Raw genomic sequence first — 20847 nt, forward strand, 5'->3', positions numbered from 1 at the left:
GACACCGGGAAAAAAAACACACAATATTTTTTTCCCGTATTAATTGAAAAATATATTGGAAAATTACACTAACGAATAAACACAAAATAAATTATAGCAGTGTTAAAGCTATCCAGTGTGATTCTAAAGGTTTTTTTCTCTTCTCTCTTGCAGACACCTGCAGAACAGGCCAGGGCTCGACTCCAGCTGGTGCTCCAGGCTGCAGGTCAGTGGCTGATCCAAGGACAGTCCTTACACAGGCACCCTATCCTGTATCGAGGAAACACACTTCTGCCCATATAATTACCTCTTCAAATTTACACAGCAATACTTTTGCCCTTTTTGGTAATTTAGCAGACGCTATTAACTCATACATACATTCACACTTTTTCATAGGGCCCCCCCTCTTGTTTAGGGCCAAATAGCGTTCTAGTTTGCTCTGTTTTTTTTGTAAATTCTTTCCAATGCGTCGCTCGCTCGCTCACTCACTCACTCACTCACTCACTCACTCACTCACTCACTCACTCACTCACTCACTCACTCTAGCCTCCCCAGTCTCCACTACTTCCGGCCTATGTTCTTCCTGTAGGCGAGCGCCTTTCAAACACGCATAAGTCATATTTCATCATCTGAGCTGTGTGTACATTACACTCTGTTTTGAGGAGTCATATTGTGAACCAGATGTGACGGGCTGAAATTGCGCAGAGGGAAACCACTGCGACGTGTTTACAGTCAGGCCTGGCTGTCAGGCCCCATGTTTTTTTATTTGAGGGAGAGAGAGAGAGAGAGAGGGAGGGAGAGAGAGTGTGTGAGTGCAATTAGGTTTGTGTGTGTGTGTCTGCGTCACAGGAACCATATGAAAGGCCCCGACAGCCATGCATCATTTCAGAACCACCCACCCCTGTCTGCTGCACAGGCCTGTGAAAGACATCCTAAACATCCAAGTCCCATACAGACAGACACATACATACATACATACATACATACACACACACACACACACACACACACACACACACACACAACCTTGTGGAACTTGTGACATCACACTAAATAGGGAGAGGGGGAGGTGAGAAAGGGAGGTAGAGAGAGGAGTAGAGGTGAGGAGAGAGTGAGAAAGAGAGGAGGAATAGAGGAAGCAGAAAGAAAGATTGAGAGACAGAGTGCAAGGAAACGAGGGAAAGCGTGAGGAAGGAAACGAGGGAAAGCGTGAGGAAGGAAACGAGGGAAAGAGTGAGGAAGGAAACGAGGGAAAGACTGAGGAAGGATATGAGGGAAAGGGGGAGGAAGGAAATGAGGGACAGAGGGAGGAAGGAAACGAAGGAAAGAGGGAGGAAGGAAACGAGCGAAAGAAGGAAACGAGGGAAAGAGAGGAAGGAAATGAGGGAAAGAGGAAGGAATCGAGGGAAAGAGAGAAGGAAAAGGAGAGGAAGGAAACGAGGGAAAGAGAGGAAGGGAGGGAAAAGAGGAAGGAAAAGGGAAAGAGAGGAAGGAAACGAGGGAAAGAGAGGAAGGAAACGAGGGAAAGAGAGGAAGGAAACGAGGGAAAGAGAGGAAGGAAACGAGGGAAAGAGAGGAAACGAGGGAAAGAGAGGAAGGAAACTAGGGAAAGAGAGGAAGGAAACGAGGGAAAGAGAGGAAGGAAACGAGGGAAAAGAGGAAGGAAACGAGGGAAAGAGAGGAAGGAAACGAGGGAAAGAGAGAGAAGGAAACGAGGGGAAAGAGAGAGAAGGAAACGAGGGGAAAGAGAGAGAAGGAAACGAGGGGAAAGAGAGAGAAGGAAATGAGGGGAAGAGGGAAGAGAGAGGAAGGAAACGAAGGGAAGAGAGAGGAAAGAAACGAGGGGAAGGAAGAGAGAAGACAAGGAAACGAGTGAAAGAGAGAGCGAGAGGATGAATGCTGGCCAGCCTCCCCAGTCTCTCCATGTTTTCCTAATTTCCGTTGGATATGAATGGTGCTGCTATGTTGAGTGTCTGGAGTTGAGTAATTTGTGTTTATATGGTACTGTCACTGCTGCTGATCAGAGGCCTGTGGTTAATATGGACACTGACACGGCAACACTACTTAGTGCACTACTTTTAACCATGTTTTTCAGAAATCCTATTTGGATAATTCCCGGATCTCCTGGTTATTGCGTTCTAAATCCAGGAATCTTCCAACTGGTATTTCTGGGAATTTTGAAACACTACGCTGGTGGTGGTAGGCTAGTAAGGCAACTACCACTGAATTAGTTAGCAAATAACTTCGGTGCTTTGTCCCAGACACAGGTGAAGAATTGTCCCCCTGTTAAACTTATACTCAATAGACCAGGCTCAATCTTTGCCTGGAAAAGTGTCCGCAAGTGTCTTTTTAATGGAGGGCCAGGAGTTTAAGGGAAAACTCTGTCTTCTTTATACTATTCTGTGAAATGTACTTACTCTACCTGTAGAATCCACAGTATTTACTTTAATGTCATCATCATCTTCCCATCCCCATAACGTTGTCTGGTGAGTGTGTGTGTAGATCATAGGCTGACAGTGAGTGTCACTGGACGTGAACGTTACTCCTGAGTATCAGTGGATAGCAGGCTCCTATCGTCTCCCTGGCCTCGCCTGCATGACTGTGTGCTAATAGTGATGCCTGTCTCTGGCGATACTAATGTACTCCTAATGCCAGCGGGCCGTCATAAAAGAACCCCGGGTTTAAGTGCAGTTCACCTCTGGGCAGCAGAGCAGATAACAGACGGCCAGATGCGCACACACACAGCGTGTTTAATGCACCCACCGTGTCTCTGGCTTTCCTCTTCTCTCCACAGAACCACATCCGTAAAACCTTGTATGACCCAATAGAAAGGAAGCCGGCCGCCTCACTCTTTTAGTCGACATTCTAATGTTGCCGTCATTCCTCTGACGCCTCGGCAGATTTGGGCAGGATCTTGGATCTCTCTCTCTTCACTTTAATTTACTATTTTTTTCTTGTCCCCCCCCTTTCTCTCTCTTGTCCGTCTAACTGGTGACTATCCTGTGAGCTGGGCCATGCTTGGCTTTAGGCTGTGTTTCCCTCCATTCCTTCCCAGGCCTTCTCACCAAGGCAGTGGTTGCGTCTCAAACGGCAACCTGTTCTCCTACATAGTGCACAACTTTTGACCAGGGCCTATAGGCGCCCTATTTCTTTAGTAGTGCACTATATAGGGAATCTGGTGCCATTTGGGACAGACAGTGTCTCTTGAGGTAAGGCCAGTTCTGACACCTGCACTGCCGATCCAATGGACATTCCACTTCCTCTCAGGTCAGAGAGGGATGACACACAGCTGGACAAGTCTGTGTGTGTTTGTGGTGGTGGTGGTGGTGGTGGAGGGGGGGGGGCGGCGGCATGCGTTTCATGCATGTGCGGTACAGGCGCATACACATGTCTTTGAGATGTGGAGTTGGTCTAGCCATTCAGGCCCTATCCTGCTTGTCATCCCATCTCCAGGCCCAGCTGGGTCCCAGTATTGATGATGTCCAGTGGTGTATTAGCTGTGATTGAACACCCGCCCTTCAAAGGATTTAAATTAAACATCTATTAGACTCCGGTTCATGCCATGGAGGAATTGCAATGAGTTGGGATTACATTCCAATATCACTCTATTCCTTATTTACAGTGCATTCGGAAAGTATTCAGACCCCTTGACTTTTTCCACATTTAGTTATGTTACAGCCTTATTCTAAAATGGATTAAATAAAATCTACACATAATATACCATAATGACAAAGTATTAAATATATAAATGTATTTTTTTTTTTTAAATACCTTATTTCCATAAGTATTCAGACCCTTTGCCAAGAGGCTCGAAATTGAGCTCAGGTGCATCCTGTTTTCATTGGTCATCCTTGAGATGTTTCTACAACTTGATTGGAGTCCACCTGTGGTAAATTCAATTGATTGGAACACACCGGTCTATATAAGGTCCCACAGTTGACAGTGCATGTCACCAAGCCATGAGGTCGAAGGAATTGTCCGTTGAGCTCCGAGACAGGATTGTGTTGAGGCACAGTTCTGGGGAAGGGTACCAAAACATTTCTGCAGCATTGAAAGTCCCCCAAAACACAGTGACCTCCATCATTCTTAAATGGAAGAAGTTTGGAACCCCCAAGACTCTTCCTAGAGCTGGCCACTCGGCCAAACTGAGCAATCGGGGGAGAATGGCCTTGGTCAGGGAGGTGACCAAGAACCAGATGGTCACTCTGACAGAGGTCCAAAGTTCCTCTGTGGAAATGTGTTACGAACCGGCTCATAGGCCATAACAAAGAGGGAGACAACGCGGAGATAAAGAAATAACAAAAATATATTTATTAAATAAAGTAACCTGTATAAAAATGACAATGGTGTGTGTGTAGCCAGTAGTGTAAGTGAGTGGATGCATGCATAGATAGTGATAATGAGGGGTGTTGAGAGGTGCCAAAATAAACTAACACAAAGAAGCCTCAAAATGCCACAACAAAAACCGAACGGTGTGTCTGCGTGGAGAAAGCCTCCTCGATGTATGGGGGAAGGTGGATTTATCCTCGGGACACACCCGAGCCCAGGTGTGTCCTATTTAGCTGACGACCCTCACAGCTCCACCCACCGACATCCTATTACGGAAAACAAGAGCAGAGAGAAAGAATTCGGCAGACAGTGGGTGGGTCGTCCAGAAGGACAACCATCTCTGCAGCACTCCACCCATCAGGCCTTTATGGTAGAGTGGCCAGGCGGAATCCATTCCTCAGTAAAAGGCACATGACAGCCTGCTTGGAGTTTGCCAAAAGGCACCTAAAGTCTCTCTGACCATGAGAAACAAGATTCGCTGGTCTGATGAAACCACGATTGAACTATTTTGCCTGAATGACAAGCATTACGTCTGGAGGAAACCTGACACCATCCTTGCGGTGAAGCATGGTGGTGGCAGCATCATGCTTTGGGGATGTTTTTAGGCAGCAGGGACTGGGAGACTAGTCAGGATCGAGGCAAAGCTGAATGGAGCAAAGTACAGATAGATCATTAATGAAAATCTGCTCCAGAGCGCCCAGGACCTCAGACTGGGGTGAAGTTTGACCTTCCAACAGGACAACGACCCAAAGCACACAGCCAAGACAACACAGGAGTGGCTTCAGGACAAGTCTCTGAATGTTCTTGAGTCGCCCAGCCAGAGCCCAGACTTAAACCTGATGGAACATCTCTGGAGGGACCTGAAAATAGCTGTGCAGCAATGCACCCCATCCAACCTGACAGAGCTTGAGAGGATCTGCAGAGATGAATGGGAGAAACTCCCCAAATACAGGTGTGTCAAGCTCGTAGTGTCATACCCAAGAAGACTCAAGGCTGTATTCGCTACCAAAGGTGATTCAACAAACTACTGAGTTAAGGGTCTGAATTATATACATGTGATATTTCAGTTTTTTATTTTTGTCATTATGGGATATTGTGTATAGATTGATGAGAGAGAAACATTAATTTAATCAGTTTTAAAATAAGGCTGTAATGTAACAAAATGTGGAAAAAGTGAAGGGGTCTGCATACTTTCCGAATGCATAATTCCTTATGCATTTGGAAAGTATTCATACCCCTTCACTTTTTCCACATTTTGTAGAATGGGGTGCCAGGTGGGACACAGATATATTATGGGGGCTGAGGTAAGGATGTGGTATTTACGTGTGGTCTGGTGAATTTGGGGTAAAGTGCACAAACAAACACAAACACACACACACACACACACACACACACACACACACACACACACACACACACACACACACAGAGAGACTATTCTAGGGTCCATCTGCACTGCAGGCCCTGACTGATCACCAGAAGCTAGGCCTTGTAATTATAATGTCAGTGTAATGAGCATGGCCTGTCCTCACCCATTCCATTAGCTCAGTGTTTACACTGTGGTGCATGTGAGCCATTCACGTGTGTGTGTTTGTACTTGCGTGCGCGCATTTGTCAGTGTGTGTGTTTATGAATTTGTCACTACATTAGGAGCATCTGTTGTCTCTACTCCATTCACCCTTTTAGCCGCTGAGTGGATACTCTAATTGATAGGGAAGCACATGCAGGATGATGACAGAGTCCAAAAATGAACCATCTCCCGTTCTCACCCTCTCATTCTTCTGTATATGCCATCTCTCTCATTGTCTTTCTCTCAACTTGTTTCTCTCACTCTGTTTCCTCCAATCTCTCTCTCTTTCTCCCTCCCTCCATCCCCTTTTCTCTCTCTCCCTCCATCGCTCGCTCTCTGTCTTTGTTCCAGTGAGTATGGTAGAGCAGATGTTGGAGGTTTGTGAATGTTAATGTCCTGACGTTGTCGCCTGCCCACCGTCACATAAGCCCCTGCTCTCTCCTCCTTTCCTCTCTGAGCGGCCGCCAGTCTTTCGCTCTCTCTCTCACACTCTCCCTCCTGCCTCCCCAGAGATCCTTAAAGCCACCCGCTCACCCTCCCTCCCCCTTCCTCCCCCCATCCTCCCCTCTGCGCCTCTCTTTGTCACTCGATGGACTCCAGGACTCTCTCTAGTCAGTAGAAAGCAGATCATCCCCTGGCTAAAGCCTCTCAGGCCTTTGTTGAGCGGGAGCTCTGTGGGCTCTGTGGGCCTGTAATGAGCGCTCTCGGCTGGGCCGCTGGCCCGCTTAATGCTCACTGGGGCCTGGGGGGTGGTAAGGGAGGGCCAGGAGGTGGGTAGTAGGGGGGCAACACTGGCCCCCTATGAAAGAGCTGGAAAGATATGTTTATGGGTCACTTCCTGCCTGGCCTGAGCATTGAGCTGGGGGGGGGCTTCATCCACACCCCTTGTTTTTTCGGCTATTCCTCTCTCAATCACGCACACACACACGCACTAATCTAATCGATTCAAGATTCAGAGGATTTATTTTTCCCAAAAACAATGTGTGTGTGTGTGTGTGTGTGTGTGTGTGTGTGTGTGTGTGTGTGTGTGTGTGTGTGTGTGTGTGTGTGTATGTGTGTGTGTGCGATAGTCGCGTTATGTGTGTTTTTGTACACGTGAAAGTATGTTTGTGTGTCTGTAGTGCCAGGTTCCCACATATGCCCTGTGTAGCGTGATATTTCTCCCTGTCTGTGTCTTTGCCCACTAATCCCCAGTGTCAACATTAGGCCTTTAGATGGCCTTCTGTTGCTCACTCCCCTCAGACACATGTGCCTCTATTCTACTCTCCACCCTCCACCCAGAGTGGCTGTCAATACTCCTTCTGAAAGACACACCAATACACACATGCACGTGAACACACATATGGGTCTTTCGGTAAATAATGGGGCCAATGTGTGACATCGGGATAAACATTTCAAAAGAGTTTGAAACAAAATTAAAAAAGGATTTTCATGCAGTTCCACTTGTGTACTTAGAGGAATAAAAGTGAATATATGCAAATAACTTCACCTATATTTAATAGAACTATACGTCCTTTAAGCGGGGTTCATACAGACATTGGCATGTCAAATTCAATGAATTTCAGGGACTTTTTCAAGCACTTTATTGTAGTTGTCAAGGACCTCAATGTTCTAAAATTGTACAATTTATATAATTGTACGTATAGGGCCTAATATATAGGGCCCTCCCCAAAAAATGCATGCAGAAAGTCCAAAAAAGTTGTCCATTACCACTTTAAAAATGCTTTTTTTAAGGCCTTGCCAATGCATTGATAATCAAATTAGAATTGCATTCTAAAATATGTGAGAATAATATGGACATTGCCTAAATAGATTGGATGTATGCATTTTTCTGAAGCTTATGTGGCCGACGCAGGCACACATAATAAAGCCATGAGTAGCGGTGACATTAATCTCACCATTTGAATCTCACCATCAATGTTTTTAGAATGAGAAAATGACCAAAAAACCAGGTACCTTTTTTTAATGGAAGGATTTGTATGGAAAGCCAAGTTGTAGCCAACATTCGATGTTGTCTTCCTCATAATAACCACACGTGGTTTTACCGCAACAGAGTATCGCAACACCCTTCAATTGAAATGGTAGGAAACAAACATAAGTGGCCATCTCTCACAAAAACATATAAAAAATCTTATCCCAGATAATTATAAGGAAGCAGGAGAACTTATAAATTGCCAAGAATTATTACAAGGACTTTTCAAGCACCAAATTGAGGAAATGTCTGATTTTCAAGGTAGGCCTATTCCAGAACTTGAATTTCTGAGCTCCAAATTCAAGTAGGCTACTTCGAGCCAAATTGCATGGAAACCAAAATGTATTTGTCATATTGTGAATAAGCACACTATGTACTGTAATTTGGTGTCCTAGGAATAGCGTTGGGTGTTGTGCAATAGTTTATCCTACCCAATTGTGCACAGTAGACTTGGTGTCCAATCCGAGGCATGAACACATTCCTTTGACGCTTTCCCTGTTAAATCCAATGAGACCCTGCTGTAAATTTTATTTGATTTATTTTACCTTTATTTAACTAGGCAAGTCAGTTAAGAACAAATACTTATTTTCAATGATGGCCTAGGAACAGTGGGTTCTGTTCAGGGGCAGCACAACAGATTTGTACCTTATCAGCTCAGGGGTTTGAACTTGCAACCTTCCGGTTACTAGTCCAACGCTCTAACCACTAGGCTACCCTGCCGCCCCAAGCGGAGAACAACATATGATGATCAACATCAAATTGGCTAGGGATATTAGATCCAACGTGGATCCAGGCACAACTGTCTTCAACAGCGTAACGAATGAGACACCAACATATTCTGGACATTCCTCACTAACACCTTTTTTTCCAGCACTCGGGGTGTCCTCGCAGCTGTTCATCACTTGACTGTAATTCGGAAAATTCCTTCCTGGATCAGATGATGATGTGTGAAAATATCAACCGTAAATAACTGGACACAAGTATGATGCATAATTATTGAAGAACCACGTTAATGACCGTATCAAGATACGGTGACTTTACACAGCATTTCTGAGATCTCTATAAAATAAAACTGTCTGACAGCTAGATCCAGCATTCGTAGTGTTCAATTGAATATATGATATGACAACTTACACTGCCAGGAAAGTAAAGTTTTATGTCACATGATTTTGGACAATCTGTCAAGATACCAACCATGATAAAGTTGTGAATTTTATTGACTAGATATGAGCCCCCTTATATCTTAATGTAATGACATGAAAAAACAGCTTTAACAAGTTGTCCTGCATAGGAAATCCTCACTGTACCCTAGGTTATAGAAAGACCCATATGTGTACGTGTACACAAACACACATGGCGTACACATGCGGGTACATCATACACAGGTGCGCATGCACAGGCACGCGCACAGGCAAACACTCAAGTAATATCTCCCTCTCACTCTTAAGACATGCGCATAGACACATGCACACCAACACATCCATGTACACTACTACACTTGTCCTCCCTGATCTATCAGCTCCTCTACTGCATTAAGGGTTGCGTCCTAAATGGTAACCTACTCACATAGTGCACTAATTTTGACCAGAGCCCTATTTGTGCCATTTGGGACGCCGCTATCAGCTTCCACTCAAATAAACCTCTGCTCGCTATAGTCCCTCCTTAGCCCCTCATCAATAGGATGTGTTTGCAGAACACCCAGTGGGGTTAAAGGTCATCAAAACCTTTTTTTCTCTATTAGAACCATTGATGACAGAGAAAACAAACACTCCTTAAGATCTCTTCAGAGGAGTGTGGTGAACTTGGCAGCGGCCGTACCTCACTGCTAGTGGTATAGCTAGCTATAGTTGGAACACTAACATGGTCTTTCAGTGTGTGTGGGTGCTCGTGTTAAGCAGACAGGTCTTTAAATGGGAAAGTTGGGAGTCCCCTACTCCCCTTTGGTGATTTGCGATTGAAACCAAAATAGGTGGCGAAGCAGTAGCAAGACACACACACACACACACACACACAGGGCTATATAGAGAGCAAGGTCGAGGCTTAGGGGCATGTGATTTGACTAATTCTTACACAGTAAATGGGAGCATTAGGGGTCTCGGGCCCCTCCAGGGGTCCTGTGGCCCGCTAGCAGGGCCCGAACAGATGTGGGCTGAACAGACCACATACATTGAGGGGTGTCACCTCACCCCCTTCTAGAACTAATGGGCTAATTCGGCACGTTTAGGCAACTGCCGCCCTTTGTTGAGGAGCAGGGTGTAGGCGAGAGAGGGCTGAAGGGAGCAGTAACTAAGACGCCAAGACACCACTAGGACGGAGCATCTCTCTCTGTTCTCTTCTTTTTTAATTTAACTCCCTTTATATCCATCTCCCTTCTCCACAAACAATACCAGTCAAAAGTTTGGACACATCTACACATTTTTCTTTGTATTTTTTTCTTCATTGTAGAATAATAGTGAAGACATCAAAACTATCAAATAACACATATGGAATCATGTAGTAAGCAAAAAAGTGTTCAACAAATCAAAATATATTTTATATTTGAGATTCTTCAAAGTAGCCACCCTTTTGCCTTGATGACAGCTTTGCACACTCTTGGCATTCTCTCAACCAGCTTAATGAGGAATGCTTTTCCAACAGTCTTGAAGGAGTTCCCACATATGCTGAGCACCCGTTGACTGCTTTTCCTTCACTCTACGGTCCAACTCATCCCAAACCATCTCAATTGGGTTAAGGTTAGGTGATTGTGGAGGCCAGTTCATCTGATGCAGCACTCCATCCCTCTCCTTTTTGGTCAAATAGCCCTTACACAGCCTGGAGGTGTGTTTTGGGTCATTGTCTTGTTGAAAAACAAATGTTAGTCCCATTAAGCGCAAATCAGATGGGATGGTGTATCGCTGAAGAATGCTTATAGCCATGCTGGTTCAATTGTATTCCTTGAATTCTAAATAAATCAATGACCCCAGTAAAGCACCATCAGTGTCCCCATCAAAGTGTCCCCAGCAAAGCACCATCACTCCACCTCCTCTGTGCTTCACAGTGGGAATCACATGCAGAGATCATCCGTTCACCTACTCTGTGTTTCACAAGGACACGGCGGTTGATCCAAAAATCTCAAATTTTGACTCATCAGGCGAAAGGAATGATTTCCACCAGTCTAATGTCCATAGCTCGTGTTTCTTCGCCCAAGCAAGTCTCTTCTTATTATTGGTGTTCTTTAGTAGTGGTTTCTTTGCAGCAATTCGACCATGAAGGCCTGATTTACTCAGTTTCCTCTGAACAGTTGATGTTGAGATGTGTTTGTTACTTGAACTCTGTGAAGCATTTATTTGGGCTGCAATCTGAGGTGCAGTTTATCTCTAGTGAACCTATCCTCTGCAGCAGAGGTAACTCTGGGTCTTCCTTTCCTGTGGCGGTCCTCATGAGAGCCAGTTTCATCATAGCGCGTGATGGTTTTTGCTACTGCTCTTGACACTTTAAAAATTATTGAAATGTTCTGTTTTGACTGACCTTCATGTGTTAAAGTAATGATGGACTGTCATTTTTCTTTGCTTATTTGAGCTGTTCTTGCCATAATATGCACTTGGTCTTTTACCAAATAGGGCTGTCTTCTGTATTCCACCCCTACCTTGTCACAACACAACTGATTGGCTCAAACACATTACGAATGAACGAAATTCCACAAATTAACTTTTAACAAACCTGTTAATTGAAATGCATTCCAGGTGACTACCTCATGAAGCTGGTTGAGAGAATGCTACAAGTGTGCAAAGCTGTTATCAAGGCAAAGGGAGGCTACTTTGAAGGATCTCAAATATAAAATATATTTTATTTCATAGTTCTACAATGTAGAAAATAAAGAAAAATCCTAACTTTTGACTGGTACTGTACATACGCACGCACGTCCACACACACGCACATGCACACCGAACATACACACACTCACACTTTCCTCTCCCTTTTTTTGCTTGTCAGTACATTTTCTATCTTCACCATGTCCCTATATCACAATCATACAATTCCATCCTCTTCTCTCTGTCACTGTATAGCTGAAGCTGTGTGATTATTAGCTGCACTCTGGACATGGTTGCCACAAACTTCAGACAGTATTTACCTCACTCTCACAAGGGCTGTGTCCCAAAAAGGCACCCTTTTGCCTACAGTATGTCGTTCACTACATTTTTTTTTGCACTACACAGGAAGGGGGGTGCCATTTGGAACACAACCCAGGGATTTTCCCTTGAACATATGTCCCCCCTCCTACCTTCCAAATGCAGGAGAAGCCCATTGTAATAACTGTAACTATGTCATCATAAGTTTGTACTAGCAGTATTATTATCGGGAGAACAATTGATCTGAGGTGTGGGGTTTGAACAGTTTGGGGGGTTTCCCCTTACATGATGCTCCATATCTGAACTCCACACTGTACCTGAACAGTCACGAGGTGAAAAATAAATTATGATTATTGTGGCAAAAAACAACAACTTTGAATTGGAGCTGTTTGAGTTTTGAGAAGACCAGTCACACACATTCAAAATATTGTCATAATCAGTTATTGAGTGAACTGACACGAGATCTGAAAAACAGATTCTGATTATTATACAGGTTTGTAAATTAACTTTTCGATAGGGTGTCCTGTCATAGTTTTGTGAAGAGCAATAGTAAGACACACAAGTCTTCACATTCAGAATATTTTCATAATCAGTTTGAGTATGTTCCCACGGAGAGAGGACATTCAGTCATGTTTCAACCCAAAGTCATTGAATAAAGAAGTTCCAATTTTTAGTTGCTAAATCACACAGGATAGTTCCCTTTTAAATATCTAGCTAGCGATTTGATTCTATGCTCTTTTTTCAGTTTCCTTAAACCAGTAATTTCGCTTCATTCCCCTATGTGACAACAACCCAAGCTACATTGTTTTTCTGCCACCACATTTGTCCCAACATAGCAAAAAAAAGCCCCTTGACGTCGGAATTCCTCCTCTCCCGTCAGTTAAAGGCTGGTTCTGTGATTATTTGAAAGGATAATAGAGGAGTGACAGTCTGTAATTTGTGGCCTGTAACCATTGATCAGACTGGATTTATGTGCCATTACCTCACTGTTCCAGTCAACAGTCGTAATTATGCCCTTCAAAGGGGAAGTGCTCAGCCCGCCGCGCAGCCCCACCAAATACCTGAATAAGCTTTTATCAAAGAGGCTGAGGGGGCACCCCCCCAGACGCACTTAACCGAATTAGACTGATTGAGATTGACACTGTGGCACATTGACTGATACCCACATGGAGGGATGGGTGGGTGGATAAAGGGATGGATGGGTGGAGGGATAGCGGAATAGAAGGATAGAGGGATAGGATTCCGTAATAGAGTAATACGGGAGGGAGGACTGGGAATGTAGCTGGTTTTCTTCTCCTGTTGTGGAATGACAAATCAAATGTTATTTGTCACATGCACCGAATACAACAGGTGTAGGTAGACCTTACCGTGAAGTGGTTACTTAATTGTTCAGCAGTCTTATGGCTTGGGGGTTGAAGCTGTTAAGGAGTCACTTGGACCTAGACTCTGGTACCGCTTGCAGTGTGGTAGCAGAGAGAACAGTCTATGACTTGGGTGACTGGAGTCTTTGACAATTTTTTGGACCTTCCTCTGACACCACCTAGTATATAGGTCCTGGATGGCAGGAAGCTTGGCCCCAGTGATGTACTGGGCCATATACACTACCCTCTGTAGCGCCTTACTGTTGGATGCCGAGCAGTTGCCATACCAGGTGGTGATGTAACCCGTCAGGATGCTCTCGATGGTGCAGCTGTAGAACATTTTGAGGATCTGGGGAGCCATGCCAAGTCTTTTCTCCTGTGCGGGAAACGTTGTTGTCGTACCCTCTTCACGACCGTCTTGGTGTGTTTGGACCATGATAGTTTGTTGGTGATGTGGACACCAAGGAACTTAACTCTCGATCCGCTCCACTACTACAGCCCCGTTGGTGTGAATGGGGGTGTGTTCACCCTTCCTTTTTGTGTAGTCCACGATCATCTCCTTTGTCTTGCTCACCTTGAATGAGAGGTTGTTGTCCTGGCACCTCACTGCCAGGTCTCTGACATCCTTTGCTATAAGTTGTCAAATCAAAGTTTATTTGTCACAACAGGTGTAAACCTTACAGTGAAATGCTTACTTATAGGCTCTAACCAATGGTGCGGAAAAAAAGTTGTGTGTGTAGGTAAATAAAGAAATAAAACAACAGTAAAAAGACATTTGAAAAAAGAGTCGCAAGGCTATATACAGACACATGTTAGTCAGGCTTATTGAGGTAGTATGTACATGTAGGTATTGTTAAAGTGACTATACATATATGATGAACAGTAGCAGAAGTGTAAAAAGAGGGGTTTGCGGGTGGTGGGACACAATGCAGATAGCCCGGTTAGCCAATGTTAGCCGATTTAGGTAGTATGTACATGAATGTATAGTTAAAGTGACGATGCATATAATACAAACAAAGTAGCAGCAGCGTAAAAGAGGGGTTGGGGGGGTCACACAATGCAAATAGTCTAGGTAACCATTTGGTTACCTGTTCACGAGTCTTATGGCTTGGGGGTAAAAACTGTTGAGAAGCCTTTTTGTCCTAGACTTGGCACTCCGGTACTGCTTGCCATGCGGTAGTAGAGAGAACAGTCTATGACTGGGGTGGCTGGGGTCTTTGACAATTTTTAGGGCAGCTTTGCCGAGCAATTGCCGTACCAGGCAGTGATGCAACCGGTCAGGATGCTCTCGATGTTGCAGCTGTAGAACCTTTTGAGGATCTCAGGACCCATGCCAAATCTTTTTAGTTTCCTGAGGGGGAATAAGCTTTGTCGTGCCCTCTTCACAACTGTCTTGGTGTGTTTGGACCAATCTAGTTTGTCGTTGATGTGGACACGAAGACATTTGAAGCTCTCAACCTGCTCCACTACAGCCCCGTCGATGAGAATTGGAATTGTGAATTGGAGTAGGTCTAGGGTATCCGGAAGGATGCTGTTGTGAGCCATAACCAGCCTCTCAAAGCACTTCATGGCTACCGACGTCAGTGCTACAGGGCGATAGTCATTTAGGCAGGTTACCTTCACTTTTTTGGGTACAGATACCATGGTGATCTGCTTGAAACATGTAGGTATTACAGACTCGGTCATGGAGAGTTTGAAAACTCAGTGAAACATAAGATATTACATTTTTTTTAAATGGACTTTTTAAAAATAAATATTACCCCCTTTTCTCCCCAGTTACTATCTTGTCTCATCGCTACAACTCCCGTACGGGCTCGGGAGAGACGAAGGTCGAAAGCGTCCTCCGAAACACAACCCAACCAAGACGCACTGCTTCTTAACACAGCGCGCATCCAACCCAGAATCCAGCCGCACCAATGTGTCAGAGGAAACACCGTGCACCTGGCGACCTGGTTATATTACAGTTTTTAATGTCCTGTTGGTAGGATAGTCTCGAATGGAGCTCATCCAGTTTATTCTCCAGTGATTGCACGTTGGGCAGTAGAACGCATCTCAGAGAAACAGTATATCCTTTGTGTCGGACTCATTAAAGAAAGAATCTTCGTCCAGTTCGAAGTGAGTAATTGCTGTACTGATGTCCAGAAAGCTCTTTTCAGTCATAAGAGTCCGTAGCGGCAACATTATGTACAAAATAAGTTACAAACAATGAGAAAAACACACAAAATAGCACAGTTGGTTAGGAGCGCGTAAAAAGGCAGCCATCCCCTCCGGCACCATTCTGTGTACCAGAGGTTTTATGTCAAATTGATTCCTCGGTTTGTTTTATGAGTGTAGTATCCACACTACACAGACGCTCTCTGAATTGTGCGGTTATAGAGTGATTGTGTTAGAAGTTGATATGATAAGGATAGGTCTTGGTCAAAAGTAGTGCACTATAGGGAGTAGGTGGCCATTTGAGACGCATCCTGTGCCTTTTTCAGGCTGGTTCTGTCGAAGAAAATTAAACGGATTTGTTTCTTTGTGTATAATAGAGTTGTGTGTTTCTTCCTTGAGAGTACACTACGTATTTCTGTATTTTCCATTTGTCAGGCTTGCTGCTTTTCATGATTGCCATAATTTCCATCATCCCATCAAATGTCATGTAAATTGACATTTCTTACGCATTCACACAAATAAACATACATTAAACATTACCCTGATGTAATCACTTTCCTGTAGTTTCAAGGCAGCGTTTTTTCCCCTGGAAACTCAATCTCCCTTGTGTAAAGTTGTGATGAAATTTGTCGTTTAACTTTTTTTTGCGTAGGGCCCCTTGTTTCGGAAATGAGAGGAGGAGGAGGTGGATAGATAGATGAGCGGTGTAATAGAGGTTGTTAAGCACTTTAGAAGAGAGGGAGAAGAGTGTGTGTATGGGGGGGGGTGAGTGGTGATGGAAGCCATCTCTTTCTTCTGTTGGCAGATTTCAAACAGCATCTGGTGAGCTCTTGAAACAGAACGTTATGAGTATGTTCAAATCCAAACTGAATAATATCTCTCTGCCCATCCCCCCCCCCTCCACTCCTCCTCCTCCTTCCCCTTTTTCTCTTCCTCCTTGTTGTTGGCATTTAAAGCCACATGTTAATGCCGCCCGCTCTCTCTCTCCCTCCTTCCTCTCTCTCCCTCCCCACTCTCGACATGTACACATTTCCGTAAGAGAACGAGAATATTTTTTAATTTGCTACTTTCCATAATTTCTGCAACATATGGTCTAAACGATTTTGATGCAAATGTATGTGCTAATTATTTGCAGACAGAGCCTGAAACAGGGCTGCCATTGAAGTGGAATGAAAGCAAATTTGAAATCACCTTAAATTTTGCTAACCATTTACTGTTAAGTAAACTTTGAGAAGTAATTTAATTACATTGGACCGCTGGCAGCTAGAGGCGGTGGCTCGGGGGCTTTTTGGGTATGGACAGGGTGGGGGTTGTTTCTGAATTGGTTGTAGGGAGGCGTAGTTTTCTGGAGGGCTTCTAAAATGGACACGCTGCTCTCTTAACCCCAGAAGCTAGCCAATGGCGTGGCAGAAACACCATTCAGTTTGGAGGCAAAGTCCCCTCGGCCAAACTCTTCCCTAACCCTGGACGACGCTGGGCCAATTGCCCTATGGGGCTCCCAGGTCACGGCCAGCTGTGACACAGTCTGGGATCGAACCCGAGGCTCTAGTGGCCCCTCAGTACTGCGATGCAATGCCTTAGACCGCTGCCCCACTTGGTAGGCCCCTCAAAAACCCCTTTGACTCAATCCCACCATACCACCACAGTGTTGGCAGACATTTCTGCTACCTCTCCCTCAGCTGTGTATGGGTACCACTATGTTTTGTTGTGGTTGTAATCCGTCCTTTGTTTTACAGCACTCTGTCTGCCCTGCCCTGCACTCTCATTACTGGTGTCTGTGTCTCTGTGTGTGTGTGTGTGTGTGTGTGTGTGTGTGTGTGTGTGTGTGTGTGTGTGTGTGTCTGCTTGTGTGCGTGCTTGCTTGCCTGAGTGTGGGTGTGCACTTTTGGCCCAGGTAGGCTCTTGTAGGTTCTCCCATTCCCTCTGACGGGGCAACACCCATGTGGGTGCTAACCTAAGCTCTTTACGGCCTGTCCGTGTTTCATTAAACTGGAGAAGAGGAGAGAGAGAGAGAGAGTGAAGCAAGAAGCACCATGCGCGTAGGCTTGCATGGACAGGCCACTGAGAAACTTGTAAGGTTATTTGATGCCTAGTTTTGCATGATCAAAAAAAAATCAGCTAACTTTGTTGACACATTAGCCGACCATGTAACTCGCTCACCCACTGAGTTCAATTAGGCAGACATGGTTGAAAGTTTACGGTGGCGTAAATAAGTCATGGATCTTGTTTTTCATTAACAACATAAAAATTTGATTTTTTTGTTGTTGATATATATATATATTTTTACAGTTCAACTGTTTGTGTTCTGGTAGTTTGAAAAAGCACCTCCTTCACACTAGCTCTATTATGTACAGTACAGGGTGAGGGTGAGGAGGGTGGGTGTGTGTGTGTGTGCACGCGCACAATTTAAGTACTAATAACCTCTTTATTTTAGTTAGCATCGGACCATTCATCATCACTTTATTTAAATATGGAGAAATAATTGTGCCATCCCCAAACCATCGCTAATGGCCTGGTATTCCACCAGTGTGTTTTCTTTGTTGATCGCAATGAACGAAATTAGAATAAACAACCGTAATCAGGGTCTGATTAATGGAGCTGTGTTCTCAGCGTCGTCCCTCATCGGCGAACACCTGATATCCATCTCATAAACAAATTGTGTTTGACTAAATGGAGAAATTAAATGACGCATTTGATGAGTTTATGATTGACCCCGTCTGACTTGCGCCCCATTACTCGCTGTCTCTTAGGGCGCAGGAACTCGGTGACTAATGTACTGTCAGAGGAGACTGCACAGGATTTATCACAGCCGGCCCCCTGATTAATGGCAGCCAAACGGCGTTTTAATAATTTTATGATTGTGGCAGAGAAAGAGCGTGAGAGAAAGAGAGATATGGAGGGTGAAAGAGAAAGAAAAGGAAGAGGTTGAGAGAGGGAGGTGGATAGAAGGTAGAAAGAAACAGGGTGATGGAGGACGAAAGAGGGAGAAAAGAAGAGGTGGAAAGAGAGTGGGACGTAGAGAGAAAGAGGGAGCTGGAGGGAGAGAAAGGGAGGGCGCGCTCCTCCCAGATGAAATGTTTTGTGCCCTTGCCGGCTGAGCAGACTGAGGGATGATTATGCAATGTAGATCCACATGAATCTTTCTCTCAACTTGAAAAGTATTTCATACGGTCGTTGAATGAATTTTTCCCCTCATTATTGTATTTACATTTTTTTTTACTCACTGGTGACAACAAATTGGCAACAAATCTGTGGAAACATATACATACAGCACGAGAGAAACGTGAGAACTCAACCTCCAAACTCTGCTTAGTCTCTACTGTATTTTGGATGAGTCTATATTTGGCCTGTTAGGTAAAAACTGCGGTTGTTGACTTTGAATACGCATTAATAAACTATTTATAAGTAGGTTACGTACCATTAATAGATTAGTACTTGATCAAGCCTCTATCAATGCACCTGTCATGCACCTGTCACCCTACGTGTGTGTGTGTGTGCGTGTGCAAGAGAACTGGAGAGAGAGCGAGAGAGCGAGAACTAGAGAGAGAGAGAGAGAGAGAGAGAGAGAGAGAGAGAGAACTAGAGAGCGAGAGAGAGAGAGAGAACTAGAGAGCGAGAGAGAGAGAGAGAACTAGAGAGCGAGAGAGAGAGAGAGAACTAGAGAGAGAGAGAGAGAGAACTAGAGAGCGAGAGAGAGAGAGAGAACTAGAGAGCGAGAGAGAGAGAGAGAACTAGAGAGAGAGAGAGAACTAGAGAGAGAGAGAGAGAGAGAACTAGAGAGAGAGAGAGAACTAGAGAACTAGAGAGAGAGCGAGAACTAGAGAGAGAGCGAGAACTAGAGAGAGAGAGAGAACTAGAGAGAGAGAGCGAGAACTAGAGAGAGAGAGCGAGAACTAGAGAGAGAGCGAGAACTAGAGAGAGAGAGAGAGAACTAGAGAGAGCGAGAATTAGAGAGAGAGAGAGAACTAGAGAGAGAGAGCGAGAACTAGAGAGAATTAGAGTGAGAATTAGAGCGAGAGAGAACTAGAGCGAGAGCGAGAATTAGAGCGAGCGAGAATTAGAGCGAGAGAGCGAGAACTAGAGAGAGCGAGAACTAGAGAGAGAGAGCGAGAACTAGAGAGAGAGAGCGAGAACTAGAGAGAGAGCGAGAACTAGAGAGAGAGAGAGAGAGAGAGAGCGAGAACTAGAGAGAGAGAGAGAGAGAGAACTAGAAGAGAGAGAGAGCGAGAACTAGAGAGAGAGAGAGAACTAGAGAGAGAGCGAGAACTAGAGAGAGAGAGCGAGAACTAGAGAGAGAGAGCGAGAACTAGAGAGAGAGAGCGAGAACTAGAGAGAGAGCGAGAACTAGAGAGAGAGAGAACTAGAGAGAGAGAACTAGAGAGAGAGCGAACTAGAGAGAGAGCGCTAGAGAGAGAGCGAACTAGAGAGAGAGAGAGAACTAGAGAGACAGAGAGCGAACTAGAGAGAGAGAGAGAGCGAACTAGAGAGAGAGAGAGCGAACTAGAGAGAGAGAGAGCGAACTAGAGAGAGAGAGAGCGAACTAGAGAGAGAGAGAGCGAACTAGAGAGAGAGAGAGAGAGCGAACTAGAGAGAGAGAGAGAGCGAACTAGAGAGAGAGAGAGCGAACTAGAGAGAGAGAGCGAACTAGAGAGACAGAGCGAACTAGAGAGAGACAGAGCGAGAACTAGAGAGAGAGAGAGAGCGAACTAGAGAGAGCGGACTAGAGAGAGAGAACTAGAGAGAGAACTAGAGAAGAGAACTAGAGAGAGAACTAGAGAGAGAGAGAACTAGAGAGAGAGAACTAGAGAGAGAGAGAGCGAGAACTAGAGGGAGCGAGAGAGCGAGAACTAGAGGGAGCGAGAGAGCGAGAACTAGAGGGGAGCGAGAGCGAGAACTAGAGAGGAGCGAGAGGGGGAGAACTAGAGGGAGCGAGAGGGCGAGAGAACTGGAGGCGAGAGAACTGGAGGGCGAGAGAACTGGAGGGCGAGAGAACTGGAGGGCGAGAGAACTGGAGGGCGAGAGAACTGGAGGGCGAGAGAACTGGAGGGCGAGAGAACTGGAGGCGAGAACTAGAGAGAGAGCGAGAACTAGAGAGAGAGAGCGAGAACTAGAGAGAGAGAGCGAGAACTAGAGAGAGAGAGAGAGAGCGAGAACTAGAGAGAGACAAGAGAGAACTAGAGAGAGACAGAGAGCGAGAACTAGAGAGCGAGAACTAGAGAGAGAGCGAGAACTAGAGAGAGAGAGAGAGCGAGAACTAGAGAGAGAGGGAGAGAACGAGAACTAGAGGGAGCCAGAGGCGAGAGAACTGAGAGAGAGGGAGAGAACTAGAGAGAGAGCGAGAGAGAACTAGAGAGAGAGCGAGAGAGAACTAGA

The 20847-nt window shown here is 45.0% G+C and overlaps 1 protein-coding gene across 1 annotated transcript in view; it reads left to right on the forward strand.

Annotated features, from left to right (window-relative positions):
* Positions 1–20847, forward strand: part of rsrc1 (arginine/serine-rich coiled-coil 1) — a 233330-nt gene that overhangs the window by 101869 nt on the left and 110614 nt on the right. Inside the window, exon 6 of the mRNA XM_024444418.2 lies at positions 154–205. Coding sequence (XP_024300186.2) covers positions 154–205 — 52 coding nt within the window. The remainder of the gene's footprint in view (positions 1–153; positions 206–20847) is intronic.

The sequence above is a fragment of the Oncorhynchus tshawytscha genome, linkage group LG14 (assembly GCF_018296145.1).
Source record: "Oncorhynchus tshawytscha isolate Ot180627B linkage group LG14, Otsh_v2.0, whole genome shotgun sequence".
Lineage (NCBI taxonomy): Eukaryota > Metazoa > Chordata > Actinopteri > Salmoniformes > Salmonidae > Oncorhynchus > Oncorhynchus tshawytscha.